A 13420-nucleotide genomic window follows, 5' to 3' on the forward strand; every position below is an offset into this window, starting at 1 on the left:
TACCTCTCAAGCATCTCCTTGGTGGCTTGGTCGAAGGGTTTTTAAAGACAGCTCTTATCACACCACATCGAGGATGCATTTTCTCTTCCCACAGTTATTACGCCCATGGTTACTAGCACTTGACAGACATCCTTCATCCTTGTTTGCTCACAGTAAGTTTTGATTGAGCTGCCACGTCAGGTTTGGTCTCAACATGGGCTGTGGATGAGAAAAATGCCATATGTAGTGACTTCTGCCAGCATCCTGTTATGTTTATGGCCTGTTGGCTGAGTGTTGCATGGGTTCACAAGGGGGAAAGAGGTCATGATGTCCACAGGCAGACAGTTTCAGGCTGTATAATGAAGTCAAATTCTATTGCTTCCTTATCCACATGGTTAATTGCACAATCTTATGCACGTGACCTGCGTGGTGCTTTTGGACAGCGTGGTTCATGAGTAAGAGATATTGTGCAAGATGGGAAAAACATTTAGTACATGGCTAATTTTTTAGAAACGATACACTTGTAAAGAGAAAGCTTGCATGTACATTAAGCTGTAGAATTGAGCCTTTCCTGGCATGAAAAACAAACATTAAAGAATAGTTTAATCTGTTTTAATTTGAGTTAAACTATCATGCAAAGAAAAAGCAGTGTAAAAAGTAGCATCTATTTCAGCAGAAATGTTTGATGTTTGTGGGTGAGACCTCTTGAAATACTGCTTATACCTGCACGTCCCTCTAAATCAGCTTTTACATGCAGACAGGTGAAAAAATGAACAAATTAAGACAGATGATGAATGCAGCTGCTTGTATGCAGGGCGTGAGAGGTCACCGAATGGTTTGATTAGTATGAAAGTGATGTGAATTAAACGCTGTGGCTCACAGTCACTAGAACTCAACAGGTGTAGGTAATTCATTAGGGGCACATTACATTTAGAGGTCCATGTCCGTGGTACTGTGCATGCTGACTCACTGGAATAGCTTACAAGGACATATGTGGTTTTTCATCTATGACAAGTTTCTTTTTTTAAATGTGTTCATTATAGATGTAGAATAAACAGTGACCTGCAAAACATACTTAAGTATGAGGTGAGTATTATCATTTTTATTTTTCCAGTCTTGTTGGTGGGATGTTGGTCTTTCATCTGCCAAAAATGCTTTTTTTTCACAGCCACTGTAGAGATTTCGTAGCAGGAAATGCACAGGTGTTGCTGTTTGACTGAGCATCAAGGGTGGTGCTGTTCTATTTAAACGTCCTAATAAGTCATGACAGTGTGAGCGTGAGCCAGCATGCACAATACCAGGACCCTGAAACTGGAGCAGCTAAAAAAAAATTCAGCAATCAATTACTGCTTTATTTACATTTGTGCTTTTACAACTATGACTTACCCACATGTCCTCTGTGAAGAGGGCCTATTGCACAGCTGTAAGCACTTTAAAATCTATGTTGTTGCAAAGCCAATCAAGCCACTTTTGGGAGTGACCTCTATGTCTGCAGAGTGAAAATGGGTAGACCCATCAGATAAACAAAAAAGCAAAAATCAATAGAGAAAATTGATTTATTCATCCTACAATCCAGCGTTTGGAATCAAGTCTCATAAAGATGCTTCAAAAGACTCCTCTAACCGTGGAAATAAATTCCTCCTTTGTATGGATGTTTATGGGAGTTACTCATAATGTTTCTATCAGATAAATAGGAATTCACTGTAAGTGGTGGGTTGATACTGCCAATATAGACTGCACCTTGACAGTGTGTGAGACACTAAAATGAATGGGTGAAAGGAGTGAGGTGAATTCATGTTCAAGAGCATTTGCACAAGAGGACACAGTTGACACATTTGTAATGCTTGAGATCATTTATTAGCAATTAAGAAGAAGGATAAATGATGCACTATATAATCATGTGAGAAAAAATGAGAGATATAATCACTGTTTCATTGATCACGTTATATGAAATGCCAGAGGATGACTTAGACCAGGACTAATGGTGGCTCCACGGTGGCTTTAGCTGTGTGGTTAAACCACAGATGGTAGTTAACATAGTAGCCATCATTGTACATGTAGAGCTTCTGGTCAGTGGGATTGTAGTCCAGGTTGGAAAACTTTTCCTGGAACCTCTCAAAGGGAATGCTGATGTAGCTCTCTTGTTTGGTTTTGGTGTCATACCAGTAAAATATTTCTTCAGTTTGGATGTCAACTGTTCTGACTGCATACAGGACGCCACACACCATGAAAGCATTGTTTACTCCGGGCTTATAAACACTAGTCTGCCATTCCTCCTCAACCCCAAAAGAAGGCTCGTTTATTTTAGCTATGACCATTCGGCCGCTGGACTCCTCTGTAGCGTAGGTCACCCACAGGCCGGTTTCATCAGCGGCAAAGTCAAAGTTCTGATTGGGGGAGTTAGCGTAGGAGAACCTGGAACTGGCCCGAGGAATCACCCGGGAATCATACTTCACAGACGTGAAATTCAGTTTAGCTAACCCGAACGGGTTGTTGATCTGATAATACAGAGTGTTGTCACGGATGATATAATTGTTCCCTGTGCCAATCCAGCCGCTGTGTAAGTTGTAATGCTGGAAGTGGTTTCTCAAAATGAGGTTCTTGTAGTTAGTGTAAAACCGAATGTCAACAATGGAGCCACTACTGTACCCAGAGTACCAGTACATGGATTCTCTGTCGGGAACAGGCTTTGAATCTTTCCCCCAGCCTCCATATTTGTAGCCAGAGTTAAGATGGGCATTCAGTTGGCTTACAATGGGCTTGCTGACCTTGATGATGCCCGTGTGAGCGCAAGATCCTGCAGAAAGAGAAGACAGATCAGTGAAATGAGTCCAAAGAGGGCTGAGATTTAGACGTGGACATGAGTTTGAATGAGCTTACCAATATTGGGGTTGAAAAGCTCCTGGTGGCGTCTCTCGCACTCCTCTAGTTGCAGCTGCACCTTGATGTACTCCCGACGCGTCGCCAGGACCACATTCTTGTCGTAGGTCTTCTCCAGCCTGTTCAGGGTCACCACCATGGCTGTGATCTAAGCGGAAACACGTGGTTCGCCGGTGGATTGGCATTATGTCTGTCTGATTGATGCACTGACAGCCAGCAGCAGGACTTACCTGTATGTGCAGAGACTCAAAGACAGTGGTGGAGCCCGTGATGGAGAGCTGCAACTCTTTAATCAGAGCCTCCACTTGTTTAATCTCCACCTTTGTGTCTTCCAAGTCGGCATCATTGTAGGCATCAGGGTTCTTCTCCATTTCTTCAATATCTACTGTCAGCTTTATAATCTTTTCTGCATACACTGTCAGCTTGGTCTCATAGTCTTCCATCTGAAACAAAGTCGAGTAAATGTAGAAATATTTTACACGTTTTTTAAATTTAAAATCACCATCTATGCACATGCCTCTAATACTGTACGCCTGAGTACCTTTCCCATCTCCAGATCCAGTATGTGTGAGATCTCCCCCGCTGCCTGCTGCACCGCCACCAGGTCTTTGATAGGAAAGGTCGAACTGGGTAGGAAGGCATCGCAGGTGCACCTGTCCCCACCGCCACCTCCTGTCTCATTCCTGCCCTCACTCCACAAGCCTACACGCTGAAGAACAAAGAGTCACATGAACATACATTAACATGTGGGAAGAGCCTCAAAGAATAAAGTTGAATCAGATGATCGAAGTCATGCCATACATACCCCCCAGGCCATCGTGGAGCTCAGCAGCGCTACGAAATACAGAGTGCCGATCATTCTGGTGCAGACGCAGTCGGTGTGATTGGGATAGCTGCATCTTCGGGGGTTTATATAGCCTGTTTCAACATCTTGCGGGTTGCACCTGTCCTAGTTCACAGCGTGCTTTGCAAAGCCACATGCCAGGATATAACACAGCAAACAGAAACTAACTACTCCAATGTTTGTTTGATGTGATGCGTCAATGTTTGGGAATGCATCCGAATTCAAAGAATAACTGATGGGTGGGTCCACCATCTGACAGAGTTCCCAAGTGTTAACAAATGCTTTGTTTCCCCAGATGGTCCGTCGCATTCAGCAGCAAACTGAATGAGATGTTGACTGAGACATGAAAGTTGAATACGCTGTACACATTTGTTATTTTTAGAGATTAGAGGCAAGATGAATAATTGAGATCTATCTTTATTTATTAATTGTGTTCAACACAGTAACCAAAAGTGTCAGGCAAAAAGAATTATAACATTTCATAGTATTGTACAGAGTGTGGCCATCAATTGGCAGTTTGTGCTGTTGTGGTGTTCTTTGAGCCTTTATCCACACGTTTCACGGCTTTCTTTTTCTTTACTTTCTTGGTTTTGGCTTTAACCTCTGGCTGCTTGGCGTTGAGAGCAGGCCTGGACCTGGTCAGGTGGGTAGCAGTCGGGCTCAGCTTGCTGTGGCCCATCTCTGGATCGGAGTGCACGCCCTGGGCCGAAATGGACTTGCCTGGAGCAGAGCGAGGGGAGTCATCCAGCAGGTTTGGCTGGGAGTAGGAGCGCATGGCTGGGGAGCTGGTAGGACGGTAAGGCGTGGTGCCTCCTAACATGGGCAGGTGGACGTGCTCATTGCTCAGGTTGGTGACAGAATAGCGACTGCTGTTGGACATGACAATGTGGTGCCAAGAACTGAGAGGGGTGGCAGAGAAGTGCTGAGGTCCACTTGAATCCTCTTTGGCACCTCCTGGAGATATAACCAAGGAGCTGTGCGGTGTTACCGCCTCCACGGCGCTCTGGAAGGTCTTGAGGATGCGGTCACTCTTCTGCTTCTCTTTCTTCTGACGGGACTCAACCTTCCTCAGTTGGCGGCGGTGATCCCTCATCATCTGTTTCCTTGTATCTGCCAGTCCCCTGCACAGAAACATCAAACACCCCTATAAACCTCTTGGACTGCTTTGTTGAGCCAAACTTTAGGACTGCAGCCTGTTTATTCTGCTCCTCTCTATAACATACACACACCTCACTCTTTTACAAGGTCATTTGAGAAAGCGACAGTCAGGATGAAAATCTGGACATATTCCCAGCTCATAACTAAAACACACTTCAGCTATGCCATCATTCAAACTGTGGTAAAACAAGTGACTGTAAAATTCACAGCCGCACCATCACTACATGTTTTGCAACAATGAACCTGAACACATCACAGGCCTGCTCTGTAAAGCTCAGTAGTATGAGCAAACAGTGGGAGACGTGCTCACCTGTAGTCTACCATTCCTGTCCTGTCACGATCAAGTCTCTGAATCAGCTCCTCAATCTGGTATCGGTTCAAAGGAATGCTTGATTGCTGTCATGGTTTCACAGAACAGAAGGAAGCAAAAGAAAAATGTCAGTCAGTTACAACATTTCTTCTTTCTGTACTCCTTACAGTATACTTTAACTGATTCTCTGAGTGCTGTTTGTTGGTCAATGATCAGCATCAGCAAAGATTTGTGAAAAGGTCAAGGTGAGAGCTCATCATTTCAGAGGATGATTTCAAGGTCAGGGAACTTCATCTGTGCACTACTCCCTGCAAATGTCACTGACTCTGCACAGATCAATATATTAGTCAATTTGGAAACCTGCACCGCCTTCCTGAAGTCAGAAACAGGGACTCGCATGGTGCCGTCTTTGTCAATGTTCCGAAAGAAATCCCACAGGCGTAGCTTGCGTTGATCCAAATAATCCTGCAAAAACATTGGGAGAAGATATTTTGTGAGTTAGGAAATTCATACATAAAAAAACAAGGAAGGAGTCGCTGTTATTTCACAGGTTTTCCAAATTAATGCATGATTAAAATATGTATTAGACACTATACATCAACATGAGTTTAGATTTTCATATAAAATGATGGAGTGTAACCATTCATTTCAGATTTGTAGGACTTTTTAGGACCTTATTCTCATTAGGTGACCAAACAGACCTGGATGACTTTCATTGGATCAACACGTTTTGGAGGCTTCTTGGCGATGAAGCCTCCCACCCCTCCATACAGCACATCCAGACCAGGATGCTCCTGACATGTCACCTCCAGCAGGTGCACAAAGTTCTCGTTTACCAGCACATTCTACTCGGTAAAAAGGCACGAGAAAAAAATTAATTGTGACAGGTATGATTTGTTTGAACTGGGACCAGAACCAGATCAAGATATGAGATGGTGCAACAGTGACTCACGCTTATGTTGATCTCCTCCAGCGCAGTTTTAGGCGTGTTCTTCACCACATTAACCAGGGCCAGTGCACCCTCTACTGTTAAAGAGTTGTATGCCAGCTACAGGAAAGGAAGAGAACAAAATGTATCTGTAGCCATGCTGATAATGCATGCAAGTGTAACACTACCTCCACAACCTACCAGTAGGACTCTGAGTGTGTCGTTGAATTCAAGACCCCTGCACAGCATGGCGACACCCTCATTGGTGAGGCGGTTGTTGTTGAGGTTGAGGTGCACCAGAGTGTTGTTGAATTTTAGGGCCTCTCCCATGGCCAGGGCGCCCTCATTCCCGAAACCGTTCCATGATAAGTCGAGGTGTTTTAACATCATATTCACCTTCATATGGAGAAGGTGATTAGACGGTGTACACCAAGTCAGTGACAAAACAAAGTCCTGGTACAGCACATACCTTGAGTCCAGCGCAAAAAGCCACAGCCCCTTTCATTCTAAGATGATTCCAGCTAAGATCCAGCAATTCAAGACCCTCATTGTTTGCTGCAGAAACGGAAGCTAAAGTCAGAAAACAGTGCCTGGATCCTGTGTCCACTTTTTCTTGGTTCATAGAGTGAAACAATGCATTTGGTCACATCTACAAAGATATTAGCTGAGTGAATTTTTACCGTACCCAGCATTTGTCCCAGATGTTCCCCTCCTTTTCCACAAAACCTATTATGGCTCAGGTCTAGTTCCTTTATTCTGGAATTGGTCTGAATGTAAAAAATATTAGCAACATAATAATGGCAAATGTAACCAAATAACGTATCATTATTTAATAAGAAAGCACAACTAAAATGTGTTTGGACAACTGAGCATTAATTCACTTACAGTCAAGGCATCTGCAAAGTGTTTAGCATCATCATCAGTAAATCCATTTCCTGTTGGGACAATTTATTACATCTTTAAATACACAAAATAATCATCTGTTTAACTGTTGCTGTTAGATTCACTGCTCTTAAGCACAGGCTCGGCCCTGACGAGCAGCATGAGCTGTATCTATGACTGTGTCTAGCCTGGTTTCAGTACATCACCCAACAGTTCAATGCTGCTAGTGTGCACAATACCTGAGAGTTTCATAGATTTTAATGAAATGTTGTCCAACAAGATTTTAGCCACACACTCAGCTCCTGCAGACTGCAGACAGTTGTTGGACAAATCCTGAAAGCAAAACAGATGCTGGTACAGTGAGCTCACAGTAAAAGACAAGTAAAATGTCACCTGAAGGCCGCTTGTGCCCTCTAGTGGTAGGTTTGCATTCTGACATACCAGGTGCTGAATGGTGAAATTAGCTCTTAACATCTCCACAAGGTATTTGGCTCCCTCAGCCTGAATGTGATTGTCCGCCAGTTCCAGAGTGTTGATATGCATATCCGACTTAATACAAAGAGCTTGTCAGAAATTGTCTATTTAAAAAAAGTGACATTCAATAACACACTTGCATTTTAAACTTACCACTAAAGCAACAGCGAGTGCCTTGCACCCCAAAGGTCCTAGCCCATGGTGGCTGAGGGTCATGGTTGTAGACTCAAGGTTTCGTATAAAGAAGGAAACTGGCACCACACCCACCAGCTTGCAGGCCTGGAGGTACAGTTCAGATATAGACGTCTCCTTGTTGCTCACTTCTTTTTCTGGAAATGGGTAAGCCCACATAGTACAAGTGCCACTATTCTTTATGAGCCCTTTCACAGCAGTGCTATGTTAAAACAAGCCATTTAGCTAAATTATTTATGGGAATTAGGAATAGAATTTAATGTACTTACCATCTGACTCCAAGTCTGTGTCAAACTCATCCTCCGTGCCCTGGAGTTGAGTTGGGGATGAACAATCATCATCTTTCAAGCAGAGGGATTCAAAAGACAGTGTTGACATTGCTGTCTGCTGCCAGAACCTATGCCCTGCCTGAAACCATTTCCCACACTTAATGGAAATACAGTCTTCGGGTTATTTGTTCATTTATTCCAGTGTGTTCTGTACGGGTTCGCCCTGTGAAATGAAATAGGCCAGTGCACAGTCAGCCTGTAATTCTACCCCTCAGGTAACGTGTCATGTAGTGGCATTAACAATTTATGCCTCAGTGTGGTTACAATCATGTGTTTTTTGCAGCTCCAAGCAAAACTGTATGTAAAGCATGATGCAGGATGTGAAATGATATGAAGTAAAATAGCATTTTATAGGATGTTGTCCAATTCATATTATCTTTTTATGCATTTGTTGGGAGTTAACAATTAAACAAACAATTTAAAATAAAAATTAAAAAAAGACATCCGTGAGGAAACCACACCAGTGACCCAGTGACATTTGACTTGACCTCTCTCATCTCACAGCACCACACAGGTCTATCTGCAGCCCTGCAGGACACACCCACTACATGACCCCTCTGCCGCAGAACGCGCATGCGCTAACCACAGCACAGAAACATGATTGGCAGTCTGTTATTTCACATGCTCTACCCGCTATCCCGGTACCTAACCAGTCGACTCTCAGGTAAGTCTTGCAAAGCTGACCTTGTGTAAAAGTCTTGGGTGAGCAGCTTGTGGTTAAATCAAAACTGTGCGTGCGTTTTGCTTCAGTAGCTGTCAGGAGCTAATGGTTGCTAACGTTAAAGTTAGGTGGGTGCTGACTGCGCAGTTTGTGTAGATATTTGTGGCGCCTGCGTTTGGATTTGAAGTTGCACTAAATGTCAGGCTCGGTGTGACACGTTTCCAGCGGTTCTTCAGAGTGAGATAAAATCGCCTCTTGTCAAAAGAAATACGTGTGGCACGTCATGCTGTTGCACGTTAGCTAACAGTGTTGTGAACTTGGCTCGTGGAAACGCGTTAGGTTGCGTCTGTTTGTGTTAGCCTGCACTTTTTCGGCGTCCCTCGTGACGTCACCACGTGACTGTTTTTGTTTTTGTTGTATAATTTATGTTCAGTAAAAGGACATATTCTTTACACTTATTTGTTTTACTTATATGTGCTGCTAGTTTTTCACCTGGGTTCTTTATACATTATTTCTTTTTCATTAAAAAAGAATAATTTGTTCAGTAAGGCAAGGTTTATATTTGGCATTTACCCTGGATGTCATTATTTTGGCAAAACCTGTGACACAAGCTAAATAGCTCAGTAAGTTTCCGTTTAGTGTGAGACCTTCACTGTTTTCTGACTTATCTTGTTTTACAGAGGCTTCAAAGAAGGGTCTCCCACCTGTAGCGGTTAATGGCAGGACAGTGTGGGATGGTGGTGCTGTCACAACAAGGTTCACCCAGTCTCAGACATCCCTGCTGGACCAGTGTCTCAGCTCAAGCAGTGGGACGGAGGGAGAAACGAAAGAAAGGATGACAGAACCAAGCCCAGAAAAGGAAGACAACAGGAGACATGACTCGGACAAAGAACAGCTGATGGCTGTCCTGCATGACGAAAGAAAGAATGACGCCACTTTAAAGAGGAGTGAGGTACAACCCGCTGTGGATGATAAAGTAGCAGATGCCAGAAGTGGACCACAACAAAACAAAGTAGACGCTCCGAGGCAACAGGACGGAGAAATAACAGTTCACCATGAGGTGTCCCATATGAAGGAAAACACAGAGGATGGGTGTATTTTTCCAACTGAGGACATTAATCCAGAGCAAGAACTTTTGGCACAATTAAAATGCCTGCAAACAGACGAGAGTACCAGCTATCCAGTGGAGAAAAAAGCAGAGATGCCAACCTTGGAAGAGAAAGTAACTCCAGCTGAGCCCAGAATCCGAGAAACCACCAGTCCAGTACAGGAACAAATACAGATACTGAAGGTGGAAGAGTCAGTGACTTCAGCTAAAACTCCAGCTGAAATATCGGAGTGCTGGGATGAATATGTACTTCCCACTTCTACTGACATGCAGGGTGGAGAAAGCTCTACACTAATATTTGCCTCCCTTCTCTCTGACACTCGTACCCACCCTAAACTCAGTGATACACAAACTGGCTGGCATTTTCCTGCAGGACCAGGCCTGGCAGAAGAAGTGCGGTGCCCACTCTGGCAATTTCCAACAGTGAGCTATTACCCACCAACAGAGCCAACAGTGCCATTTGAAGGTGAGGATCTGAAACTTCTCGATCATAATATTTCCATTGACTAACCAGCAGTTTAATGTCCAGCTGTCGCACAGACTCATATGCATGTGTTTGTTTTCCACCCAGTAGTGTGGAGGGTGTGGGAGGCAATGGATGAGAGTGCCTCTGCAGCTGAGCCTGCCCTGATGCTATTACCTTTCACAAAATCCTCGATGGAGTTCACCGTTATGTCCTATAACATCCTTGCACAGGACTTACTAGAGGCCAACCAGGAGCTGTACACACACTGCCCCCTGGAGGTGCTGGACTGGAGCTACCGCTGCAGCCTACTGCTGGAGGAAATCATGAAATGGACACCAGATGTGAGTCAATTGCACATTTTTTTCGTAAACAAGCTGCATTTTATATCTAATTTGAGGTGTCCACTAATGAGTTCTTTATGTCTTCTGTGTAGATTCTGTGTCTCCAAGAGGTTCAGGAGAACCACTACCATGAACACCTGTATCCAGTCCTGTCTCAGATGGGTAGGTCATCTGAGACAATATAGTGGAGCAGTCTTGTTGAAGGATATTATGACAAAGACATTATAGATATTGTCTTCATGTTGTCGCTCCAGGCTACACCTGTGTTTACAAGCGGCGTACAGGGACCAAGACAGATGGCTGTGCTACTTGCTATCGTAGCAGTTGCTTCTCTAAGCTATCAGTCACCCTGCTGGAGTTCTTTAGGCCTGAGACGGAGCTGCTCGACCGGCACAACGTGGGCATTGTTTTGTTGCTTCAGCCAGTGGTTACACGTGGGTCAGAGGTCAAGGCGAAGGGCCCACCCCTTTGTGTGGCCAATACCCATCTCCTCTTCAACCCAAGGAGAGGTGACGTGAAGCTGGCTCAGCTAGCCATAATGCTGGCAGAAATCGACAGCGTGGTCAAGTCCTGTAAGGCCAAAGGCGAACACTGTAACCTCATATTGTGTGGGGACTTCAACTCTGTCCCCAAAATGCCTCTGTACCAGCTGATTACCACCGGTGAGCTCTTTTTTGAGGGACTACCAGCGTGGATGGTGAGACTAAAGCACTGCAAAGACCAACTGAGTATAATCAATGCTTGGAAAATATCTAGCCTCTCCCACATGACTGTTGAGACGCTTTGTTTCAGGCTTGCTGCTACAATTCTTGAAATGATTGCCTCTGTAACCATGTATGTTTTCACCATATCCAACAGATATCAGGTCAAGAAGACCTGTCACACAAAGTCTATTGTCACAGACTGTTTGCCCCCTTGTGGCCCAGCTGTCTGGGAATCACTGACACCTGCCAGTACACGACTGTCAAGGAGATATTTAAGAGCCAGAGTCAGAAACCAGGTCAGTGTTTAAAGTCGTAGCATGCTTTGTACCTACTGTTTTGTTTTTTGTTTTTTTGTAATTTTGAGTGAGTTTCACACCCGTGTACACAAAGTGTCCGGATACAGATCACATTTTAACACCAGGGGGTGTCTGTCTTTTGTGTTTCATTTATTCTATCACTTCCTATTCTATATTTGTTCTTCTTGTGTAGGGAAATGTCAGTACAGTCATGACTTCCTGCTGCAGCTGCGCTTCTGTCCAGCTGCATGCGTCCATCCTCTGGACTTGGAGCTGATCCCAGGCGTGACTGACAACACACCAGGTAGAGTCTTGCAATACAGAAACCATAGCATCACTTACAGTGGTTGAACCGTTTGCATAACCTGATTTTTTTTTTTTTACCGTATTGGTTTGAATGCCTGAATCTTCTTTCTTTTTGTGCACAGATCCTTCAAGGGGAAATCAGCCCTATGATAAAAGGTCAGTACATCATCATCTTATGTGCATGTCACCATCACACATAAAGTGCGATGTGCAAAAGAACAAGATGTAAAAAGGGGGTGTAAAGGCTCAGTTAAGTGGAATTGAGATGTGATTTGAGTCATAAATATTGTGTCACAGGTTCAGACAAACTATCAGACATCAGTTAGATCTGGAGTCGGTCTACAAACACATTCTTCCAGGCTCCGGCAGTCCAGAAGTCACGACCCTGCACTCTGAGGTGGGAGCTACTGTCGACTACATGTTCTACACCCCAAGACGCATCCTAACTGCCAATCAAAAGGGTATGAGGACATGACACGAAGAACAGTGTTGCAGCTACTGTAGAACTTTGTTACTGTGTAACTTTTTTTTTCTTTTTTTCTTCTCAGCTGGTGCTGACTTCATGGGTGAGGGTCTGAAGCTGATTGGTTCTCTCTCCCTCCTGTCTGAGGATGTCTTGTGGTCAATGAATGGCCTTCCCAATCACATATTCCCCTCAGACCATCTCAGTCTTCTGGCCAGATTCCAGCTGGACCTGAATGCTGCGTGACTGGGTCAACTGAAAGAGATGTCTGAGGATAAGCATATTTCCCTTCAAATGATTCAGGTCCTGCTCTGCACACATTTATTTTTGTTTCTTCTTGTTTTTGTTAGTATGAATGCCATTTCTTGTGGTTCACTCCTGGCATCACATATTTTTCTAATTGAATAGAAGTAAATATTTTTTGTTCAAAGAGCCAGGAAAAATAATGGATGCCAATATTCAGTCTTGTTTCATGTGGTTTTCATTAGATTAATAAGCTGAGCTACGACTGAGATATGACAAATCTTATTAATGATGATGCTGTAATAGTTAATTTAAAAAACGAAGGCAGTGATTGCTTCAGCTCTTACTGGTGTGATAATACTTCATTTTGCTGTTGACAACTGTTCCAGTACATTTTAATTTATTTTAAACTTAATGTTCAAACTGATTAGGAGTCAATTCTATTTTTTCAGATGGGGAAAAATAAAAATAAATATTTTCCATTAATTTCTGACTCCTTTGTGATTTCTGCTCTTTAGCATGTTACAGAAAGCTCAAATTCTGCCTGCAGGCTTCAGAGTTTGCTTCCTGGAGTCATATCCACCTGCACTAAATCCTCCAGTTGGTGTCTGGCTCCCTGTGTATCCGGCCCGGTCAAGCACTGAGCTTGTGACCTGAATGCTGGCCCTGCCCCTCCTCATCCCAACACACTGAGGCACTCTGTTTGTCAGGGCCAAGATGTCTGTGTGTATGCGGGTGTGTCTGGTTGATGCATGGATGAATAATTCATGTAGATGGTTGAGTGTTCATGCGTGATGGAGCTCAGTGAGAGACCTTTGTGTGGTGTGTGTGCTGTAGGACGTCTGCAAAGGTGATT

The 13420-nt window shown here is 43.9% G+C and overlaps 3 protein-coding genes across 4 annotated transcripts; 1 reads left to right on the forward strand and 2 right to left on the reverse strand.

The window, feature by feature from the left end:
* Window positions 1-1946: 1946 nt before the first annotated feature.
* olfm4.1 (olfactomedin 4, tandem duplicate 1) lies at window positions 1947-3718 on the reverse strand. Its single transcript, XM_041954583.1, has 5 exons — window positions 3665-3718; window positions 3401-3568; window positions 3090-3302; window positions 2860-3007; window positions 1947-2776 (listed from the first exon to the last, which is right to left on the reverse strand). The coding sequence occupies exons 1-5, from the start codon at window positions 3716-3718 to the stop codon at window positions 1947-1949; spliced, it is 1413 nt and encodes a 470-aa protein (XP_041810517.1).
* Window positions 3719-4208: 490 nt separating this feature from the next.
* Window positions 4209-8025, reverse strand: LOC121618550 (leucine-rich repeat-containing protein 74A). The gene is made up of 13 exons (XM_041954052.1): window positions 7917-8025; window positions 7609-7784; window positions 7423-7530; window positions 7221-7314; window positions 6985-7034; window positions 6785-6866; window positions 6569-6654; window positions 6301-6495; window positions 6124-6219; window positions 5873-6016; window positions 5532-5636; window positions 5172-5257; window positions 4209-4824 (listed from the first exon to the last, which is right to left on the reverse strand). The coding sequence occupies exons 1-13, from the start codon at window positions 8023-8025 to the stop codon at window positions 4209-4211; spliced, it is 1947 nt and encodes a 648-aa protein (XP_041809986.1).
* A 542-nt stretch (window positions 8026-8567) lies between these two features.
* angel1 (angel homolog 1 (Drosophila)) lies at window positions 8568-13015 on the forward strand. Of its 2 annotated transcripts, none has more exons than XM_041954161.1 (10): window positions 8568-8640; window positions 9318-10211; window positions 10317-10552; window positions 10645-10714; window positions 10807-11249; window positions 11411-11552; window positions 11746-11856; window positions 11981-12014; window positions 12156-12319; window positions 12407-13015. In XM_041954161.1, exons 1-10 carry the CDS (start codon window positions 8574-8576, stop codon window positions 12565-12567), a joined length of 2322 nt encoding a protein of 773 aa, XP_041810095.1. In that variant the 5' UTR covers window positions 8568-8573; the 3' UTR covers window positions 12568-13015. The 2 variants fall into 2 exon arrangements, with proteins under 2 accessions (XP_041810095.1, XP_041810096.1); XM_041954162.1 differs by having other exon boundaries at window positions 10320-10552.
* The last annotated feature ends 405 nt before the right edge of the window (window positions 13016-13420 follow it).

This window comes from Chelmon rostratus, chromosome 15, assembly GCF_017976325.1.
Source record: "Chelmon rostratus isolate fCheRos1 chromosome 15, fCheRos1.pri, whole genome shotgun sequence".
Taxonomy (NCBI): Eukaryota; Metazoa; Chordata; class Actinopteri; order Chaetodontiformes; family Chaetodontidae; genus Chelmon; species Chelmon rostratus.